The following is a 23,311-nucleotide window of genomic DNA, read 5'->3' as shown; positions in this document are numbered from 1 at the left end:
GAACTACCAACTTTAATAGTTAAGGCTGGTGTCTTAAAAATGGCAGCACAGTCCTTCATTTTCACAGTCCTTTATTTGCCTTTTGTGCATCAGTTGAAGATCTGTAATGTTTTTCAAAGTGGCCACATTACAGTCATACTCAGTTATAAATCACAAGTTGCCTGAAAAGTTTTGACCTTAAGTCCACCAGCCAAGCTTTGGTTATTAATTGGATTATTTGTCAGTTAACATTTAAATCATTTCTACTCCCACTTCACAATAAAAGACTCCGGGCCTGCTAGCTTACAGATCACTAACAGGAGGCACCCTAGAAAGGAGTAATGGAGGGGAAGGGGGGGCGGGGGGAGAATGGCAACAAGAATGTCCCTGAAAATGGAATGGCTTTGGTTACTTTAGATGGACTCTTATAAAGGCATTTTCAAACTGAAGTCTACTTGGATAAATAGAGAGCTCTTAATTTGTTTTCTTGACTCTTTCTAGAACTGCATCATGACACTACTTGCTATCTGATTCTAGAATAGGGAGGTCTTTACAACATAGTGAAAAGAAAGGTGCATTTGTATTTCTGGTTGGGGGAACAAGCCATAGTATGTTTGCCACTATTGGGATGGGCTGCTCTCTAGACAATGCCATCTGTACATCCAGAGGACAGGATTCTTCCTCTCCTGAAGATACCATGTCTTCCAAAGCAACCCAAAGCATGACCATGGTCACTGTGAAAACAAACAAAACAAAACAAAACAAAAACCTGGCCAAGATGCACCTTGGCCTCATCCAACAAGGCTATTTTTATGTGCTAGATTCAACTGCTAGAAAAAAAAATCCCCCCATGACTTACACCACTTAGGAACCTGTTATGACCCGGCAGGAGCCGTTAGAGCTGCCACCAGACTCCGACAGTGAGAGGTCTTATGAGTTGGCCTTGGAGGAGGTGGAGGACCCTGGACAGGGTGTCGACTCCGAGCAAGGCGAGGAGAAACTGGTTGGCCACCAGGTGGCGGCAGAGCATTGGATCAAAGGGAATGTTCCTGAAAGCATCTGGGAGTTGTATCAGGATGCATGCAGGCTTAGGTCTACTCAGCGTAAAAGACAAAGGAGTAACTACAAGAGATGATTGCGAGCAGCTGTTGCTCATTGGGATACTCGCCTGAGTAAAAAGAGACTGCTGGTGCCATGCCCTGGTTGCAGAAGTCAACGTTCCATTCCGTTCCTGTTCTAGTGTTGGTTCTTGTTCGCGTTCCCCGTTTGCGTGCAAACGAGAAAAGTCCACTTGGATAAGTGACTTGATTTATATAATCCTGTTTTGTAGTAGTTTATGGTATAGGACTTTTGTCAGAGCAATTATCTCTATTTATTTTGGGCTCGCAGCCAGCAAGAGCCGGGATTGATAAAAAGACATTCCTTTGAACGTTCTGTTTGCCTTTCGTTTCTGAACGGACAAGGTGGGGGTCAGAACAGATTGACTTCTGCCCAGACAAACCTCCATTCATATAATTATGGAGCAGCTTCGTGCTGAGAATGTCCAGCTGGCTCAGCAGATTGCAGTATTGGCTGATCAAATTTCTCAGCTGCAGAGATCTGCAAAGCCCCCCGCCCCTCAGCCAAGGAGGAAGTGCCCAGTGGCTATGTCGGATAGGTTTGATGGAAATCAAGCCATGTTTGCAGCGTTTCTGGGACAATGCCAGCTGTTCCTGAGTTTGAGAGCAGAGGACTTTCCCACTGACCGGATGAAGGTGGGATTTATTATTAGTTTGCTCTCAGGCACAGCTGCCCGTTGGGCTACACCCTTGTTAACTCAGCCTAGCCCTTTGTTGGACGACTTCAGGGTTTTTGTCAGTATTTTAGGCTGATGTTTGAAGATCCCATTAAGGGGGAAACAGCAACCAGACATCTTAAGTCACTGCAGCAGGGAAGTGGTTCATTACAAGATTATGTGAGTGAATTCTGGCTGCGTAGCCAGGATTCAGTGTGGAATGAACCAGCACTTATGGACACTTTTCAAGACGGGCTGTCCGATGCCTTACAGGATGAACTGGCGAGGCTGGACAGGTCACCGACGTTTGACGCGTTGGTCCACTTGTGCCTCCGGATAGACGCCCGGCTGCAGAGGCAGAGGCCTCACCATGCATTCCAGGAAACCACTAGCATGCTGGTTCATCAAGAGACTGCAGTTGAATGGGAGGAGCCCATGGAGTTGGGTGCTATCAGACCCCGAGTGTCATGCACGGAGATGGACAGACAACGTGCTGAGGGGTTGTGTTTTTACTGTGGGGATCCTGGACACCTGTCTGGGAGTTGTCCCAAGAAGAGTAGGAGAGTAAGAGCCAAGGTGGCGCAGTGGTTAAATGCAGCACTGCAGGCTACTGCTAGATCAGCAGTTCAGCGGTTCAAATCTCACCGGCTCAGGGTTGACTCAGCCTTCCATCCTTCCGAGGTGGGTAAAATGAGGACCCAGATTGTTGGGGGCAATATGCTGACTCTCTGTAAACCGCTTAGAGAGGCCTGAAAGGCCTATGAAGCGGTATATAAGTCTACTGCTATAGGAGGGTTGTGCAGCCTGCAGCCTTCCCTCACCAATGAACTATGGTGTCGGGAAACTGGCACATTTGTGCGGCTCTGGTACCCCGCTCGCACAAGGTTACGTGCCTCCATGGTGTGTGGAATCAAAGGGCGGATGCCCTGTCTAGGAAATTGGAGAACTCTGACCCTGCAGACTCGCTTCCACCTCAGACTGTTCTACCCATCGCATCCTACGCTGCAGTCATCATCCCGCATACGGTCTCTGATACAGGATGCGCAGCGGGGTGACAAATGGGTGGAGCAACGAAAGGCGGAAGTAGGGCCGGCTTCCCCGTGGACTTTGGAGGGGGATCTTTTGAAGTATCGGGACCGGCTCTATGTTCCTGCAGAGCCCATCCATAGATGGTGTTTTCTCAGTTTCATGACCCTCCCGCAGCGAGACATTGTGGGTTTTTTCGGACATTGAGCCTGGTCTCCCGTACGTTTTGGTGGCCCTGGTTACGAAACAACGTGTGGAAGTGCATAGTGTCGTGTGTCCAGTGTCAAAGGGCCAGGTCTGTGAAGAGGGCTTCTCCAAGATTACAGCCCTTGCCGACCCGGATCCTTGCAACACAGGACTTCATTTCTGGGATCCCGGCAGGCCACCAGTGTCTTGGACTGTGTCCCGTGGAGGCTGTCATCAACGCTTCCTGGCTGCATCCCAAGGGTCGGACCTGGGGGAAGGGACCTGCGGTAGGGGATAGTGTTGTGGCCCGGCAGGAGCCGTTAGAGCTGCCACCAGACTCTGACAGTGAGGGGGTCTTATGAGTTGGCCTTGGAAGAGGTGAAGGACCCTGGACAGGGTGTCGACTCCGAGCAGGGCAAGGAGAGACTGGTTGGCCACCAGGTGGCAGCAGAGCATTGGATCAAAGGGAATGTTCCTGAAAGCATCTGGGAGTTGTATCAGGATGCATGCAGGTTTAGGTCTACTCAGCGTAAAGGACAAAGGAGTAACTACAGGAGATGATTGCGAGCAGCTGTTGCTCATTGGGATCCTCGCCTGAGTATAAAGAGACTGCTGGTGCCATGCCCTGGTTGCAGAAGTCAATGTTCCGTTCCTGTTCTAGTGTTGGTTCTTGTTCGCGTTCCCCGTTCGCGTGCAAACATCGAGAAAAGTCCACTTGGATAAGTGACTTGATTTATATAATCCTGTTTTGCAGTAGTTTATGAGGTATAGGACTTTTGCCAGAGCATTTATCTGTGTTTATTTTGGGCTCGCAGCCAGCAAGAGCCGGGACTGATAAAAAGACATTCCTTTGAACGTTCTGTTTGGCTTTCGTTTCTGAACGGACAAGTTGGGGGTCAGAACAGGAACCATTCAAAATTACGTTACTGAAAAAAGTCTTAAATGCAATCTTCAATGTCCCTAAGAGAAAGTCCACGATATCCATTAGAAGATGACAACTTCAGAACATAGCTAACACCTGTCAATAGAAAACTGCAAATATAGTACCACCAGCAGATTTAGAAGAATACTTTTATTCATTAGAATTTAAAAAGGTTTAAATCTATTTGTTAGTCAGGTCAGTTTATTTTTCTCCTCTCCCTATAATCCTGCAGTTTAAGATAAACAACATACTACTACATCTGCTAACTGTAGTTAGCCATACAATTCCCCCTAATTATGATGTAATTCTAACATTAGAAAATACAGTGCTTTTCTATGAACCTCAAGCATCAAACTCATCAGCATTTTCCAATTTTTAAGACATTAATAAACACCATAAATCCATCCTCTGTAACAAAATTTCACATGAATGAAAGCCATGAATCAATATATTAATATGAATGTTAATAAATACATGAAGATTTGCCAGGCAACAAGGTAAGAAAACCTGCCTAACAAATAAATCCCAATTCAAAAAAAAGGAGAAAATGAAGCAATTTCTTTATTGTAAATTAACAGGAACAAGTTTATTTGCTCACATTTTGTTTGCATGATATTTTTCTTGGCTTTGCTGGAAAAACAAATAAGACTTCCTCTCTGTTTTGATTGCTGCTAAGACAACGTTTATGTATCATTTGAAACTGGTTCTGAATGGATTCATGATGTGAGCAGTGCCATGTGTTTGCTTATTCCTGATCACTTTTTCTACTTAATGTGCTTTTTCCAAGGGTTAGCAAATTAGTGCAGCTCTTTTAACACCCTGCCCCTGGTCCCTTGCCCATTACTGCGCTGGATCCAGCTAACAAGAACTGAAGTTCAAACCATCTGACCTTATCTATTTGACTTGTAGTCTAAAGATCATTGTGTTAGACTCAGGAATGCCAGAGAAGCAAATACTCAGTGTGGTCCAGCTTATAATATCTTCATATTACAGCCACTCAGCATAAATATAGAATGTAGTACTTTCTCTACATTTTATTGAAAAGCAGTAAATGTTCATTCATAGGAGACTGACAACACTATATGTGCACAGATATAAAAATAGTTTAGGTGGGTTTATGTATACACTGGCCAGTCTAGGAATATTAACGGAATGGATAAATATACATATTAACAGCAATAATTAAAGAGGCCACATAGGAAATGAGAGTAAGAAAAAAGGAACACAGAGGATCAAATTGGCAATTATCCAAGGAGGATTATCAAACACGTAACAACTTATTTGACACTCATTCCTGTGCTAACATACAAAGTTGATCTCAGTAGCTAGGAAATATATGCTTCATTTTGTGTAGCAGAAGCTCCTGCACAAATACAATTTAATTTGCAAAGTTATAGTATATTGCATGGAAGTATAACAGTAGGGCACTAAGGATCAGCAAAATATGACATTTTAGAAGTAGGAAAAACACTAGAATGTTCCATTTCTCCTGGGTTTGACATAATCTAGAGGGGAAACAGAATGTTGTGGAGCTCTCTGGAATGTTTTGTTCCTGAATCACTAGAATGTTGGGTGTCCCTACTGGGTGACTCATATTATAAGAAGCATAAAAATATGAACGACACTTAAAACATTCAAGCCTGTCCCAAGGAGACAATCTACTTTAGGATCATAGTCTTGTCAATTGTCTTCTCTTTCAGTTTCTCCGTAGTTTCTGAAATCTTTCGGCCATATATATTTTTCTGACTCACAATATATGAATCCACAATGTCCCTCACATCACTAGAAATAAGAATACAGAAAAAGTCTGAACATGTGGATTAGGTTGTTTTCAGACCAGCAAAGGAAATACTGTTTTAAATAAACAAGGCTAAGCAAATGATGATTTGGAAAATAAAAGTTTTGCTGTCAAAGTTATATTTGGATTATACCTTGAAGTCTCAAAATATAATCTTACATTATCATCCATAGTCTGCTCTTGTTTAAAACTGTTCTTCAAATTCAAATAGAGTTAGACTAACAAAACATATTCTATTTTACTATAGATTCTGTGTTGATTAGGTTGTCCTAGTTTTACCCTCCAAGCTGGATAGCGTGACCAACTTATAAATATATAGATAAAAAAACAGTCCTGTAAAAAATGGTTCTACAGACTTTCAAGGAGAAGGATGGTTACTTATTTGGTACAATTCGTTTCCTCATTACAGGAAAAGATGGAGTGAGTTCTCATTAGCAGCTTCCCTGGTGTGCTTTATCATGAGTTTAGCATCTTGACCAAATTAACTACTCCTTAAGGAGCACATTTTATCAGAAGGCTAAACCAGTTTTCTCTTTCTGCCTCAGGGAGCAGAATCAATTAAGTGGTTTCCATGTGTTTTAAGTCAGGAGGTGTCAAACTTGTGGTGTCATGTGACTTCCCCCCCTTCACTAAACTGGGGGTGGGCATGGCCAGCACGACGCAATTGGCCCACGGGCTGTGAGCTTGATGCCCTTGGTCTAAGTGTTATGGAAATGAGGGAAGGAACAAAAGTATTCTATGATGGCATTTTTTAAGAAAATGTAAGATTGTAACATGCTAAAAATAAACCAATTTCTTTAAAATATACTCTAGTTTCTTTTTTCCCACCAGCGTCATTATTGAGTTTTTATAAAGCCTAATAAAATGAGAACCCTGCCAATCTCAATACAACCAGTTAAGGAAGCCCAAACCTGAATAAACCTGTAAAGTATGAGAAATTACCAAACATTATTAGGCCTTTTCAGAAGTAAGCCCCATTGCTTTGTCAATATTTGCAATTCTTTGCTGAATTTTACTAAAATCCAGCCTTTCTTACTTTATTTTTACTAAGTTTTTTGAGGGCGTCCATCCTTTCGCTCTTTTGAATCCACTGCATATGGCCATAAGTAACCTTTGCACATCTAACAATATACTTCAGTATGATTCTATTAGCGCTAATACAAAGCAATCCATTGGCATTTACAATTCAAATAATCCCATTACCTGGAAACAGGCACAGATTTATATAGAGATGTAAAAGAACCAACTTTCACTTCTGCATTTCCTTCACTAAAAAAAGAAATAAAAAAGAAATAATGGTTAAAAAACAACCCTCCATTATTGGGTAATAATTTTATTATGAGCAATAGAACGACATAAAGGAATATTCGAACAGTTGACTTTTCTGGAATGTCTTAGAAGGCCTGGTGTTCAGAAATAAATTAATATAGCTAATAAGTGCAGGGATGGGGCAAAGAGTGATGGACCAGTTGTCTTTCTCAATGCTGCCTGTGGAGAACATCCCTGCATAAATAAGCTTGTTGCCAATACATTTTATTAGTGTGAAGGTGATTTAAATGGAGCCGAATGCCATTTAAATTATATATGTGACAGAAAGCTCACCAGAACTAAAGCAGTGGCAACTTATGGTGACACACTGTAGCAGTTTGGGCACCACAGGGACAATTCTAATCATTGTCTTAGTTGCTTTGAGACTCTAGACTTAAGAACAGAAAAACTTAATCAAGCCTAGAAGATAAATTTTGGCAGTCAGCATTATAAAGCATATTGCTTTGCCGCAAAAATTCAAGCAGGTTTGTGTTGAACACAGGGAAAGTGACATTTTTTGTTCAAAGAACTATTATTTAGGAACAAAAAATCCCTTTCCCCAACTCCAGATTGTAACTCAAGGAAAGGTTGGTTAAATATTTTATTTCCTTGCTATTAATCAGTGCTACAAAAACCACACTTCTGAGTTTGAACCTGTTCTGTTCCTAACACTATCTGATTTTTGTGCTTAAGGGCAAAACCATCCATAAATATTTATGGACTATTCCTAAGGTTCATGAAGCATTTAAACCTCTTTCTCTCTCATACAAAAGCTATCAATTCAGAATATTCCATCCCTGCATTTTCTGTTCAGAACAACTGCATGTTGCCTGCAGCCCACATTTTAAGGACCACAGCATAGGCTTTGCATGAGATTTTAGTGGAAACAGACATACCTTTCCTCTTTTGATTTATTGTCTTCTGCTAAGACGTCAATCTGTGGAAATTCAGCTTTCATCATCTGTGGTGTAAGAAAGACGGCAGCCTCTCCTTCAATTGCTCTAAAATTTAAGTTGCCAATTATTTTACTTTTCAAGTAAATGACGGCAATCTTGTGAGCTTTTCATTATGTGCCCACACATAAGCACCTGTTTATATTAAATCCCAGTGTTTGGTGCGCAATAGAATTATTCCAAATGAATAGTGGAGAGAAAACTTACTCGTCCACCACATTTTCCTTGTCTTGTTGTGGTAACTCATGCAGAATTGGAGGAGCAACATCTGGAAGTACGTCGGGGTTATAAGGATCAGTGCTGTAGAAAGTGGAATCATATTGAGATGTTAACAGAAGCATGTGATAAGGACAATTGAAATTAACCTTACGACTGGCTCTTCCACTTGTACTGGGGCTACACGTCTCCTAATCCATAGAAGTATTGTACTCTAACACAAGTGGATGGTTTCAAGTTGAATATGGATGAACTACAGCACTGATGTAATTTTCCTGGCTTTGATACCTACATCCTTTTTTTCAAATGAAAAATAAATGAAGCATGTCATCATATTCTAATACAATACCAAGCAGTTAAAAAGTAAAAAATATATTACAACAAACAAGAGTCACATTCATTACAGGATTTCTCTATTACAGGTAGTCCTTGACTTATTGATCACAACTGAACCCAAAATTCTGTTGCTGAGATATTTGTTGTGAGTTTTGTCCCATTTTATGACCTTTCTTGCCACAGTTGTTAAGGGAATCATTGCAATTGATGTTAGTAACATGCTTATTAAGTGAAACTGACTTTCACCATTGATTTTGCTGATCAAAGGTTACCAAAGGCTTGATCACGTGACCTTGGGACTTGATCATGTGACCTTGGCTTGATCACGTGACCTTGGGACACAGCAATGGTCATGTAAGTATGAACCAGTTGCCAAGCATCTGAATTTTGATTGCACTATCATGCGATCAACATGATCATGCTACAAAGGTCGTAAGTGTGAACACTGGCCATAAGTCACTTTTTTCAGTGCCATTGTAACTGTGAATGGTTGTTAAATCAAGGGCTACCTATATACCCCTAGTCTTCCATACTTTATCTCTTTTTCCTCTTCATGATTTAGAATACATGGTGTCTGATAGCACATACTGCTAAGCTCAGGGTTGTTTTAATTATGGTCTGTGGAATAAGCCGCACTGGCTGGTTCACTCACTGTGTTAAGTGTTCAACCATTTTCCCATTTTCCTGAGAAGCAGTCTAAATTTTCTGGTCTCTGAAAACTATTCCTAATGCCTTACATTTTAACTATGTTTCATTTTCTATTAAATATGCCTAGTGTAAGCAAACTAAGTAAGCTCCAGAATTTGTAGCTATAGCTAAATCTGATCCAGGTACTAAATGAAGAACAGTACATTGTTTGCAACTGACTTTAGCTAACAAATTTAAGAACTAAACAGCTGAATAGTAGGATACTAAAAATATTCCATATAATCAACTGACACACTGTCTCTAGAAGCAGTATTACTTTACAGCAGAGGCATCAGATTAATCCTCTCTCGATATTTTTGACTTTAACCAAACCTATAAAATATGACAATATTTTACTTGGGAATATAGAGGATCTAAAACACCCAGAGGGCATTTTCTTCAAGAAAAGCAGCCTGTAAGCATCCAGAAATTTTGGGGAAGGACTTTCTGTTGCTTCTTACAAAGTCAAACACTTCCAACCTTTTTCTATTACTTTGCTGAAACTCTCTTACCATTTTTAGCAATATTCCAAGTGAAAAAGGGCCACTTTGGCCTAGAGAGTGAAGATGCTTTTAATAAAAATGATAATTATTCTTACCAAAATGGCATTACCAAGCTATTCAGAGGTGGTATGGCCGATAAGGTTGAATTGGTAACTGATGGGATTTTCTCCAGTTAGTCACACCACGAATCACTTCCTGAAATGATCATAAACATATTAGGAAAAGCTATCCATCATCCCCATCAGCTGTTAAAAGCTCCAGTGACAAATTTTACCCTGTGAGAAGAAACGTCTTTTGTGTAAGTGTAGTGCCGTTTGGGTATTTATTGCAATTTGGAAATTTTGGAAGAGGGCAAATGTGATATTCCATGTTGGTTTCTGTATAGGGCAGGGGTAGCTTGAGATCAAACAGTCCTGGACAAGGATTCTGAAAAGCAAAGAAGAGAAATATTGAAGCAAGAACACCTTTGGGCCAACTGGGGGGGGGGGGAACGTGACAAGTAATTGTGGAACAAAAACAAACAAAAGGTTACAGTTATCTTCCATAGTTTTTACATCAAAAAGCACATCAGCATATAAAATCAAAACAAACAGGATGACATGCTGAGTCTGACAGAAAGACGATTAGCCTGCAATTCTGAAAGCTCTGATTAGCGATCCTGATATTTTTGACTGGGTTCATTTACCATGGTAAAATATAGCTCCTTTTCTACTGTGGGAAAGTAGCCTCTTTGGGTTGTATCTTAGTGGACTATGCAAACCTCACCAACAGGGTTCAAATAAATCATGCTAGAAAACTATTTTATAGTTGGAGGTTGCATTTTTAAAAAGGCTTCCATCCAAGGGCCAAATGATACTTGGCTGCTTATGGAGAGACATCCTTGGAGAGAAAAGGGCTATATATTTTGCCTGGGAGGAATGGTTTGTTTAGGGAACACTCTTTTAAGGTTTATTTAATCCATGGTTGCATTCTCACAACATGCTAACTCATAAGATAGGATCCACTAATAAGAAGTGTGAAATATGCTCAAAATACTAAGCCAGAACCAAACAACCATGCTTCAGGACAATGTGCAAATCCAATCAACACACTTCAATGGAATGGTAAACATTCAGGAACGGGAATAAAATCCAAGATCTTGGCAAAAAGTTGTTAATTAATCCTAAATTGGATAGATATTGTCCAAATATTAAATTTGTGTGTGTGTGTGTGTGTGTGTGTGTGTGTGTGTGTGTGCACGCGCGCGCGCATACATATCAGAGGTGGGTTCCTAGCAGTTTTCGTCAAATCTACCGAACCGGTTAGAAGAGGTTCCACCAGTGAACCCGGAAAGCAGGCCACACCTACAGAAGAGGTTCCAAAATTTTTTGAAACCACCACTGATGCATATGATCAAGATCAAATGCAACTATTCTAACATTATACAGCAACAATCTTATCTGTGTGTATTCCTCATCCTTTATTGGTGGGACAAACTGTCCCAGGTTCCTTACTCTGTCTGTTTTACTCACAAAAATTTGAAGTGGATGATGGTTTGGAGGATGAAGCAAAGCTTCTGGGGCTTTCAGGTTTAAGAGGGAAGTGTCCCATTCTGCAGCCTGTGCAGCTGAGGATTCTTCTTCAGAGGCAGGTATTAGTGGAATCAGCTCTTCCTGAAAAACAGCAGAAAATTATTGCATGAACATAGCATGACCAAAACAACAGATCCGAAAAAGAAAAGTAAAACACAGAACAGACTAATTACCTCTGCACCTGACTTCAGAGTTTGAGAATATTTTGGAACCTTGTAACTAGTGGCTGCTTGATGTACACAGAATGGTTGATATGCCATGCTACTGAAATGCTGGGGTACCTTGAGGTAAAACAAAACAAAACAAAAACCAGATACCTTGACAATCAAATGATATGAACCAAATGGAATTTAAAAAGTACCCTACTGTTCATGATTCGCACCACCAGCATATAACTTGCTACAAAATATCTCTTGGTACAGGAAAAGTGTTGTGCCATGGATGCCCAGTGCTTTGAATTTGAAGCAGCAAAGTTCCTTCATAGGCACATGTGGGCATAGATGCCTCTCTTGTTGGGCTCCTTCAAGAGGTTGCATCTTTTCCTGGACTCACAGTAGCTGTACAGTCCCAAGAATATTCAGGCAGTCCTCAACTTACAACAGTACATTTGGTAACCATTCCAAATTATAATGGCACTGAAAAAAAAGTGACTTGGGACTGTTTTTCACACTTGCGACCCCACGCATCCCCATGGTCATGTAATCAAAACTCAAGACTCTTAGCAGCTGGCCTGTATTTAGATTCGGCATCATAATCAAAGAAACTATTCACTAAACAACCAACTGCAACCAGTGGTCCTTAACCAACAGGTGGCAAGAAAGTTTGTAAAATGGGGGAAAACTCACTTACAAAATGTCTCACTTAAGAAGAAATGTTGGGCTTGAATTGTGGCCGTACATTGAAGACTGCCTGTGTGCATTTGGAACTAAGGGGTACGATAGGGTGAGAGAGCCACCTTTGGATGGGTACGAAAGCACTCTTGGGGCCTCCTTACTTATAGGTGGCATGATTACTGTGGGAGCCAGGAGGGGCAGTTTCTTTAAGGAGGCCAACAAGGGATGTTCAGACCTATATTCAGAACCTTCTGCTCCTCTAAGTTCCACCAATTAAATATGAACTTACTGTCATCTCGGGTGTGCAGTAATTGAAAATCCTACATACTTGGAGATGCCGAACTGGGTACAGCCACTAAATTATCATTAACTACTGCTTGTATACAATACTTTAATTGACCACAGAACATGACTTGATCAATTGCAGCTAACCTTTAGATCATAAAATGGTGGAGCTGTTTTATTTTCACTGAAGTTGCTTAAGAGGAACTATGCCCAAACTTCGGGTGCCTGGAGGGAGAAAAAAAAAATAAACAAACCAAGTTATGTGGATATGTGTTCTGCTCATTTTTTAAAAAATCATCAGATTGGAATGTATTTTGTTCATAATGTAGCTTACATATCATATTGTTAGTCATGATTTGTAAAAATAAATTCTGACACAACATTTTTTGGTCAATATAATACTAGGCTAATGTATGATTACTTCTGTTGCTTACTGTGATGAGAAAATCCACCTACATAGTTTAGCATTATGTCCAAACCAATGGTTTGTTGAACAAAAAATATTGAAAAGAATCTTGACTCTAGATGTGTATAAATGCAGCCAAGATTTTGCAGGAGGATCAAAAGGAAGAAATGTGATCACATCATGGCAGAGCCAGCAAAGAGAGCCAAAACAAGGACACGGACATTTCTGCCCCAAAGGTGCTTTTCAAAAGGCAATGGATTCCTTGATTTTTTCCTTGAAAACTTTAGCTTCTCATAATAAGCCAGAGCCACAACTTTCTGGCTTGCGGACGGGGGGGTGGGTTGGGGGTTAGGATGGTCTATCGTGGGTGGGGTAATGTGCAGCTATTTGTGCAAGTGCTCACCTGCTGCTTGTGAGATGGGGGTCCACATGCACATTTGCCTGCCACTTCTGTGGCCTGGTTCTGAAGGGCTGAAGGCCTGGTAGTGGCCCGTAGCCCAGGGTTTGGGACCCCTGCAATAAGCTTCTTCAGTTCTGACAGAAACTTCAGGAAAAAACAAACAAGAAAGTCAAGTTGTCTTTCGAAAAGCACCTTTGGGGCAACCATGACCTGGATGATTTAGAATCTACACAGAGACATTTCTACCATTCTCTACCCAGAATAAGAGTCCAGGTAATACAGTAACAGATGGTATACCGCCTCCATTGAGAGTAATCCTGGCTAGGCAGAACTATCCAGACAATGCTACTACTGCAAGGCTGCAAATCTTTTTTAAGGTCCAAGAGGGAAATTGTTCAGCCCTTTATATCTTTTTCCACCTTATCCTATCCCATAAATGGTTTATGAGACTGGATGAGTTGCACATGTTAAACTATTGCTATGTTCGTATATAGTTATTCAATAACTATAAATGGCTACCTTCACAAAATGCACTGTGCATAAACTATGGTTTGTAAACTACAATAGCTGGTTCACAGCAAACAAACAAACAGTAGCAAAAAAACCAGTAGATTTTGCCATGGAATATTACATGAACTAAACCAGCAGCTTCTTTTGTTCCAAATCACTGCAAAAAGATGTCAGCCCACTAGCCACCTAAACAAAAACAAATCAAAACCAAACCAATCCGAAACCCCTTTAAAAGTTAGTATCAGCAGAATCTTGATTTTCATTTTTAAAAAAATTCTTCCAACCTGACACAGAGAGAAAAACCTTTTGAAAAGTAAGCTATTGAGGGGAGCAAGTGTCAGAGATTCATTTTTCCTTCCTCACTTCCTGTTCTCTTTTTCTTCTTGCATGATAAAAATGTCTATTTTTTCACCGCCATTCCTTTAACTCTGTTTCAATATACCCCAACCTTTCTTTTTATTCTATGTATAGTTTGCTTGGTTATAGGGATCCTAGGGTTTTTAAAATATTTTTGATTATTTGCTTGTTAGCCACCCAGAGTATGTATTTAATATGGATGGCCATATAAATTTTCTAAATAAATAAATTTATGTGCACATTTGGTGAATCAGGTTTAACTTGAACAATGACAATGGCCACATTGGCTCATGTAAGGGGGGAAAATCCAACATCTGTTTTAGGATAATACCTTTAACAGGATTATCTAAAAGGGCAATTGTGAAAAATTAAGAGAACTGAGGTTTAGTGCTCATAATGTTCATAAGCTCGTTTTGACAGCTTCATTGATGCTGGTTAATTGGTGGCTTCAGAAAAAATAGTGTTGAAAGAGGGATTGCATTGTTGTATCTTCCTGGTGGTACTTACCAGTTCATCAGCCCATTGTGGTGGATTGTAAGTAGGGAATTCAAATGGCTGTATTCGAGCTGCAATCAAGGCAAAAGGCATTCTCTTCTCCTCTTCGTTTATAGCAGCGGTGCTGGATGTTTTAAAACTGCTGCATTCTGCCACATGGAGATAGACATGGACAAATGCTAAGATCTGAAGTATAAGAACATTGGATAGGTGACAGAGAAGCATTCTGGTGCTTCATCTACTCATTTACCTCATGACTCCAAGGATGAGGAAGAAGAGGACAAACTATCTTTTCATCTTTACCTTGTGCTCTATCGCTTGATTTTTATGAGTCAAATAGGACAACCTATTTACCCATCCTCTATGGCTTCAATAATTGTGAGTTATGGTCTGGCAACAAAGAAGCGGGGAATGCACTGCAATGAAAATCCATGGCCCACTTGGCAATGGAAGCCACTTTCATGGAAATGTTTTTCTAATTATTTACATCTAGTAAACTCCATGTTTTCATCACACATTTTACATATGTGGCAGCACATATTTTCATTGCCACGTATGAAATGACCTGTACTTGTAAAGGAAGCAAAAACTGGCAATGGCTGTGTGATTCTGAGGGTTTACCTGATATCAATCTCTTCTCTTCCTCTTCTTGTTCTTTGTACCGCTTAAATACGTTATGAAGCAAATTTATCACTTTATCTAGCCGAATCTGAATCAGGACCTATAACAATGATTAAGACCCATTCAGTGGTTTTTCAGTAATTCTGTAAAGTGGTGTCTATCTTTGAGATATGTTCAGCTAGGTGCCATCAGTTAGTACAATAAAAAAGTGACACAAGTATATAAAAAGTACATAAAATGTGACAGGCTCAGTTTTTTTCTATTAAAAATATAAATGTTTATACAACATAATGTTTATAGAACAATCTTGAAAACAGATGAACAAATAATCCGTTGTCATTTAAAAAACAACAACTAAGGCACAATAAATAAACACTGAGATATTATAATGATATGTATTTGAGACAACATGCCAAAACATTGTTTTTAACTTTTTGTAAACAAGTCAAAAACTTCAAAATGTTCCTGAAATGATGTAAAATAACTGAAAGCTGATCACCAATGCATTATGTAATTGCTTAGAATTTGGTTACTACAATACCCAGAATCCCCAGTAACCCTGGTATTTTGCTATGTAGACTATGACTGTGCAAGCTGCAGGTCTAAAATATCTGGAAAGTACCGTATAATGGGGAATAATAGACTAAACCCATTGGGAGTAAATAGACTGCATACCTAGGCTAATCCTAACTGTAACTGAACACTCACATTTCTAAAAAGAAACTTCCAAAATTATAGGGGAAAAAAAGATTCAGCACAAAACTTTCCATGGTAAATATTCTGATACTGGTTACTAGACAATTAGTCATAATTTGTCAAGTTAAACATGGTACACACTCAGTTAAGCTTCATAACTATGATATCGAGATTGAGCCAATTAAAAAGTACAGGGGGAAGTTTTTATCGTCACTTATTTATTTATTTGGGGAAATCAACTATCTCTTGTTAATTTAGCTAAATAGTTACCTCAAAGGTAGCACTATATTGAAAAGTATTTGTTATATTGCAATAGCAGATTAAAACTAGTTAATAGCATGAATTTATTGAAATACAATTTGATCAGCAGAAAGTATGACCAGTATGGGGAAAATAAATATATGTCTCACTAAAATCAAGAATTGAATTACGATAATTTTTTAGTTTTTTGATAATAGAATATTATTCTTTGATATGAACGTTATTATAATTGCCTACAGAGTACGTGGAGTGCACAAAACAGTATTAATACTGACTAAACTGAGATTATATTTTCAAATTATTTTAATTTAGCAGAGCATTTGCTTATTGAAAATTGAGACACATTTTTTCTAAACTTGGAAGATTTATCAGTCAACAGATATCTTAAAAATTGAGAGCCAAGTGTTGCGAATGTTAAAGGTTATAATAGCTTTATATATATATTGGAATTCCTTCATTTTAATGCTCAGACTTTTTGATTTTAATCAGATCTTAGAACTTTTCATACTGAAGCAAAATACAAAGTATGACATTTCTATTTTATGAAAAAATAAAGGGAGAATATTTATACGATCCTATTATATGTACTAAAAAGGGGGGGGGCAACAGAAATAACAAATATAGATCCACCCTCTCTACTTCCACTAAATGGAAAGTTTTTCTGGGCTGAAAATACGACAACTCTATGCATGCACGTAAACACTGTGAATCTACAATAACTGCAAAAAGTACAATTTTAAAAAGCGCTCATCTCTTGCTTAGGCAAATTAATTGGGTACCATCTATCTATAGGATCAGAAAAAGGCTGTGCAAAAACGAATAAGTATATCTGCAGCTGGTATCTGCACGGGTGTATTTACCTGCAGCCATTTTGTTTAAGTACCTTTCGTGCAGCTTGTTGGAATCGCTGCTGAATTCTGTGCTTGTGATACCAAGGATTATTAAGCAGAAGGTCGAAAGTAGGCTGAAACCGGGGACGCTTTGGCAGACAAGAAAAGAAAGTTGCAGCAGTAAATGTTCAGAATTTGGAGTTTTAAGCAACGATACCACCAAATTAATGTACTACATTTAATTTAACACTGAAAGATTACATCTCAGCAATCCTGAACTTTGTATCTGCTTTGACATCCAAAGTGGTAAGCAGTAAATGTACAAAAGAAGGGGAGAGCCCTGAAACTTGAACCAGTTCCTTAAGCAGTACCTATTGATAACTACAGGTAGTTCTAATCTAATAACCATTCATTTAGTGGCTGTTTGAAGTTACAATAGCACTGAAAAAAGTGACTTATGGCCGTTTTTCACGTTTACGACTATTGGTAGCATCCCCATGGTCACATGATCAAAATGCTTGGCAACTAGCATATATTTTGACAGTTGCAGTGTCCAAAGGTCAGGTGATCCCCTTTTGCAACAGGGAAAGTCAATGGGGAAGCTTAGCATTGCTACAAAGTTAAAAACAGCAGTGATTTATTTAACAATCATAGCAATAAAGGTCATAAAATGGGGCAAAACTTAAATGTCTTGCTTAGCAATGGAAATTTGGGGCTCAATCGTGGTCATAAGTCAAGGAGTACTTGTAAATGGGTTTATCTTCTAAACCCTGCGTTCTTCAACCTGCTTCCTCTAGATGTTTTAAGCTTCAACTCCCCTAAATTTGGCCAGGTTAGGTTGGGATTATGGGGAATTAAAAATCCAGCGTATCTGGAGGTAGGTGGCTAGGGAAGTTCATTAAAAGTAAAATTAAAGAATTAAAAAAAAAAAAATCTAAACTAAATCATAATCAAAGATTTATGATGACAATATTATTATTTTTTACCAACTTCACATGAATTAAATCTAGGAAAATCCTGTTAAACCTATCTTCCACCTGATCCCTGTGCAATACTAATCTAATTCTCACCTGTGCAACTCCAAATATCTAGACCTCTCCATCTGTTAATATTTTGACAAGAGGGCCTGACAATGGAAATAAACATTTACTGTATATTTTAATTTTAAATTATAATTCCATCCACTTTTAACACTTTTTAACAAAGCCATACCTCATTAACGTGTCGGACGATACGTTTCAGAGAGATTTCGATATGCTTTCTTCAAACTCCTTCTCCAGAATGGGGTCTCTTCTTTTAATCTAGTTTGGAGCAAAAAGGAATGAATGAATAAAACACATCAATCAAAAGCTTTGTGTTTAGTAATATGAGCAGAGCTGATTAGCAAAATGTTGCATGCCAAATATATGTATCTTATCCACATGGTTTATTACCATCCACACACAAACCACTGTGAATGTAGAGGAGGAATAGACATACAACCTGCCAGATTTTAGACTACAGTTCCAACAGTTATCATATTGGTTGGAGCTAGAAGATACTGACATCTAAAACATCTGGACAGTTCAAGTATCTTAATTCCCATAACAGAATAGGGCTGTTTTCAGACACAAAGCTCCATATATTGTAGCATCATTGCTTTCCTCCAAAAGTGAAAATTTAATTGTAACATTATAGTTCCCAGGATTCTAATGAGATCTATATATGACCCAAAGGTGCTTTTTCAAAAGGCAACTGGACTTTGTTTTTCCTTGAAGGCAAAGACCTTGAAGAACTGAAGCAGCTTTTTGGATGAGAAACGAAACATCTTCAAGGAAAAAACAATATTCAGTTGCTTTTTGAAAAACCTGGATGACGGAGAATTGTCCACAGACATTTATATATGACTCTTTTTCTCTTTAAGCAATCTCAAAATGTTTCTTCTCAGAACTATTTGAAAAAGTCACTTTTGACCTGTTACATCACCACCCGCCTGGTCCTGTGATCATAATTCAGGCAGTTGGTAACTAGTTTGCCTATACAATGGTTGTAATGTCTTGTGGCCACATGATCATGGTCTGTATCTTCCCAGACAGCTTCCAACAAGCAAAATCAATTGGGGAAGTCTGATTTACTTATCAAACACGAGATTCACTTAACAACCATGGTAAAAAACAGTACTAACATTGACTCTGGTTATGGGTGACTTGCTTTACAACTGCACCAATGTATGATGGAAATTCACGTCCCAATTGTGGACTACCTGTATCTAACAGAGATAGATATTGACAAATGAGGGATTTTAATTAGAACAATTAAAAGAAAAAAATGATTGCAGATGATACATGGACTCCTTAGATCATTTTATACAGCTGAAAGCAATCTTAAGTCAGAGATCTTCAATCAGTTCAGAATGAAATCCAGCTATGTTCAATGGGATTCCTTTCAGAACCATAAGATCATGCCTGCAGGGATAATAATCAAAGCACTGCAGCAAGCTACACTTGAAGATGAAAAGGTAATTTGGAATCTGCATGGAAGCTCAAATAAGGTCCGTTGATGCTTTCTTAAAGGCTGATCATGTGCCATCAAGTTGGTGTTGGCTCTTAGTAAAGCAGCATCTTTTCCTGGTCTTAATGCCATCGTAATCCAACAAAGCCAAGCAATTTTTCACTTTCAGTCTGGATTGCTGCACAGCCCTAATAATCATTTCAAAGTGCTTGGGAAGGGATTGTAATTATAACATCATGTATCCAGTTCCACATCCCTGCTGTTCATTAAAAATACATATTTTCCAAGGAAAACTGGCTTGGAGTAGAGAGCTATCTTTCGGAAAGAATAAATTGAGAGAAGATGGGACTCACAGAATAGAGAATAGAAATACAAAACAGGATTGGAAAGTGACAGATCTCTGGTTTCACAGAAGAGCTCATGTTCTCCTATGGGACAGGACATCATCCAAGTGCAATATGACCTGTATATAAAATGAAGGACTCCAAAAGAATAAAGCAGTAGTGCTATATTTGGATCCATACCACAAGAGACTATGGCTAGATGTTCCCAAAGGGATTGCCCACCAGACTATCCCTGTTTCTCTTCTGCTGCTCCTGTTCTTTTGACATTTCATGTGAACTCTGGAGTTAGGAAAGTAAACCATTTTTTAAAATAAGAGTAAGATATACAAAAGATGACAACAGTGATGTTGTCTGCTGTGTTTCAAGATAAGATCCCATCTTCTTTGGTCTCAAAAATTATTCTACCCTCCTGATATCTCCCAGAATATATGAAGCCAGAGTCCCAAAACTGTTTCTTTTCTGAAGGGAACTGGACTTTGTTAGCATTTTCTTGGAAAATGTTTTGCTTCTTATTCAAGAAGCAAAAGGTTTTCAAAGCAAACACCAAGAAATTCCAGTTGCCTTTTTTGGGGGGAAAACATCTTTGGGACAACCATGACCTGGATTATTGAGAATCTCCATAGATATATAAAAAGTCAGGGATTATTTTTATACTCTATAATTCTACTCACCTTGTAAAGTTCTTCTTCTTTCAGTCGATCTTCATGGATTTGCTTTTGAAGAGTTGGACATATTGGATCTTTACCTAAATGAACTTGCCTATGTTTGAAATTCAAAAGAAAATGAGTTTTAGTAAAAAAAAAATCAATTCAGACAAAAGTCCTCTTGACCAACAATTGGTCCATCTGAAGAAAATAAATCCTAATATAAAAATGACTTTTGTAGATTACCTGTTCACTGATCTACTGTCACTTCACTACACACATCAAATTAATCAATCATGGTGATGCACATGACTGGCAGTGAGGCAACAGGATGGGTAACAATATTATAGACTTGAACATTTTAAAAATTTATTTTAGTCAAAAAATGAACTTAAGTTTGTGCTCCTGAAGTCACACAATTTTAAAATGCTTGGCTGACTTATGCTTCATAGGGTTTTCACAAATTTAGATCTGGGGACTTGTTAGGTCAAAGATCATAATGGCTAATTCATTCATATGAAAAATCATGGCTTGTTTCAACTCTGGTTGTTAAACATATCATAATGGCTGGATTCACAGAGCGCAGTAAACCACAAATCATGGTTTCAAAGTAATAAATTAGGTTAGCATTCTATACTTTGCCTGGATTTGTTTTTACATTTTTAAATGTCTTAGAGCATTATGTTAATCTAGTCAATGGATTGTACCCATTGGTGGCTTTGCAACAATGCTCCTGTTCATGTTAAGGCAATCAATCGATCAAGCAATAGACTTATTTATTATTTCCTCTTATTACTTTTGCTTTTTCACATTATTCTAAAACCTCTGTCAAGCCTCTTTATTATCCTTGGTTGTATGTGTTATTACACCTAGAGTTATTAAAAGGCCATCAACAGATTTAAAAATGTTTCTTCCCACTTTTGTTGGTATCTGCTGCTTACCCACAGTGAAACAACTAACCACAATTTTAGTACATGTAACAACTGTAATCAGATACAAACTGAGAAATGATAATTATGTAACTTTTATTGTAAAACCGCTTTTACTAATATGCTAAGTGGCAGAATGATTTGATTGGAAGAGTTATTTTAACTTCCTGTTGGTATAAAGTGTGCCATCACTCACCACTTAAGTTGATTAATTTCCTCTTCTTGTATATCCTGTTTGACTTTTAGTTGAAAAACGGCTTCTTTTATCTGTCGTGTTTTAGTTCCTCCATCACCTTGTCCTCCTAGGACTGCATAACACAAAAATAAAAAACTGTTAATAAAAAGGGCAATGAATTACTTGTTGCAGGGTAACATTAAGCATATTTCCCATACTAATATCCCAGATATTAAGTATCTGACAGAAGCAGAATTATTGAGAAATTGCAAGATTTCAAAACACTGATATCAGGAGCATCCTAAGATAATTAATTTAATTATTATTAAATTATTATCATTATACGTGATACACACGCACATACACACACAATAAATGCCATGTATTATATATATGATAAATTTGTGGAGTTCTTGGTAAAATAAATTTAAACTGTATATAACAGGGCAAGATAAAATTTAATATTAAGTATAAGAAGAACACATTGGGATTGACAAAAATCATTGTCAGTTAATTGCAAAAGGCAGCTTAACTGGAACAGCTTCCATCCTGTGCTGAGACCTTTAACACCATCAAACAACATCTGTCTAACTATCTTTGAGAAGGATTTGATTGGTGAATAAAAATGCCAAATTGAGTCTAAATATTTGGCTGATTATGCGACCAAACAATAATAATAAAAGTTATTACCTTCCCTTAACTGTTTAATCTTCAATTTGCCTGGTTCCTGAATCAAAACTGTTCCCACAGCGTAAGGATTTGACAAATCAACAGGGAATCTCAAGTTTTTATATTCAATAGTCTACAAAATAAATAGATTATGTCAAAATGACTGTTGAGAATGTTATTTCCTTCCTTTATAGCAACAATTTATTTTTGTCCATTCTGTACCTGTCCTTTTTGTAGTGGTTTGGGCTTTTTGTCTTCCGGTGATAGTGTTTTCTGTGGAAGCCACAACACTGCTTTTTCAGCAGACTTTGGTATTCTTTTCAAAACTGACTCTTGGTTCTCCAAATCTCCTCTTCTGGAATTGGGGGAGAAAAGTACAGAAATTTTAGAGGGGTGGGAACACATAAGCCACATTATCTGGGTAATGAAATATTGCTCTGAAAAGCTCTAGTAAAGAGAAAATTACATACATGTATTCATAGCACACATGAAACTCAGTATGCAGCACAAACAGAGACATTTCCCCTTTCACCATATACATTAAATCGGTTCCTGCTATTTTTGAGGAAGAAGAAAGGGATGTACTAGAGCAGAGGTGGAACTACGGCCCTTTTATGAACTTCAACTCCCAGAATTCCTAAACCAGCATGGTTGGTTCAAGAATTCTGAGAACTGAAGTTCACAAGTCATAAAGGGGCCACATTTTGGGGATTCTTGAAATCTGAGGCCAAAATTGGCAAATTGCTTCAATGGCATGGGATGCAATGTCACTTCTCCAGACTCAATTGTAATTAAAATCTTTGCATATTATTTATGTTAAACTGGCTTGTTTATTACTCCAAAACAGTCCATTCTTTAAATGTCTTCAAGGGTAGCTTGCTCCCTGGAGCCCTGAAGGCTTAGATATGACTGAATGTTTCTGGTGTTAACTATGTTCTCCTGACTGAAATAGGATGACTTCTTTCCTCACAGGCATCATCTTTGCCCTCATCAATCTAATGATCAACTGTATCCTCTTGGCACTTATCAATGCTTCCTGTAGCCAGTTTATAAACCGAGTATCAAAAAGAGGAGACAGCTGGTTTCCTACTCCTTGTCTCCATCACA

At 38.5% G+C, this 23,311-nt stretch overlaps 1 protein-coding gene across 1 annotated transcript in view; it reads right to left on the bottom strand.

The window, feature by feature from the left end:
* Positions 1–4,894: 4,894 nt before the first annotated feature.
* CFAP221 (cilia and flagella associated protein 221) overlaps positions 4,895–23,311 on the bottom strand; it is a 32,759-nt gene continuing 14,342 nt past the window's right edge. Inside the window, 21 exon segments of the mRNA XM_032208930.1 lie at positions 4,895–5,669; positions 6,889–6,954; positions 7,890–7,994; positions 8,154–8,246; positions 9,784–9,850; positions 9,853–9,884; positions 9,963–10,114; positions 11,200–11,340; positions 11,433–11,552; positions 12,536–12,561; positions 13,873–13,879; positions 14,382–14,396; positions 14,558–14,694; positions 15,167–15,266; positions 17,007–17,102; positions 18,166–18,218; positions 18,221–18,254; positions 20,459–20,546; positions 21,557–21,668; positions 22,226–22,337; positions 22,427–22,559. Coding sequence (XP_032064821.1) covers positions 5,546–5,669; positions 6,889–6,954; positions 7,890–7,994; positions 8,154–8,246; positions 9,784–9,850; positions 9,853–9,884; positions 9,963–10,114; positions 11,200–11,340; positions 11,433–11,552; positions 12,536–12,561; positions 13,873–13,879; positions 14,382–14,396; positions 14,558–14,694; positions 15,167–15,266; positions 17,007–17,102; positions 18,166–18,218; positions 18,221–18,254; positions 20,459–20,546; positions 21,557–21,668; positions 22,226–22,337; positions 22,427–22,559 — 1,813 coding nt within the window. The 3' untranslated portion in view covers positions 4,895–5,545.

This window comes from Thamnophis elegans, chromosome 1, assembly GCF_009769535.1.
Source record: "Thamnophis elegans isolate rThaEle1 chromosome 1, rThaEle1.pri, whole genome shotgun sequence".
NCBI classification, from domain to species: Eukaryota; Metazoa; Chordata; class Lepidosauria; order Squamata; family Colubridae; genus Thamnophis; species Thamnophis elegans.
This window is presented reverse-complemented; position numbering and strand designations above follow the sequence as displayed.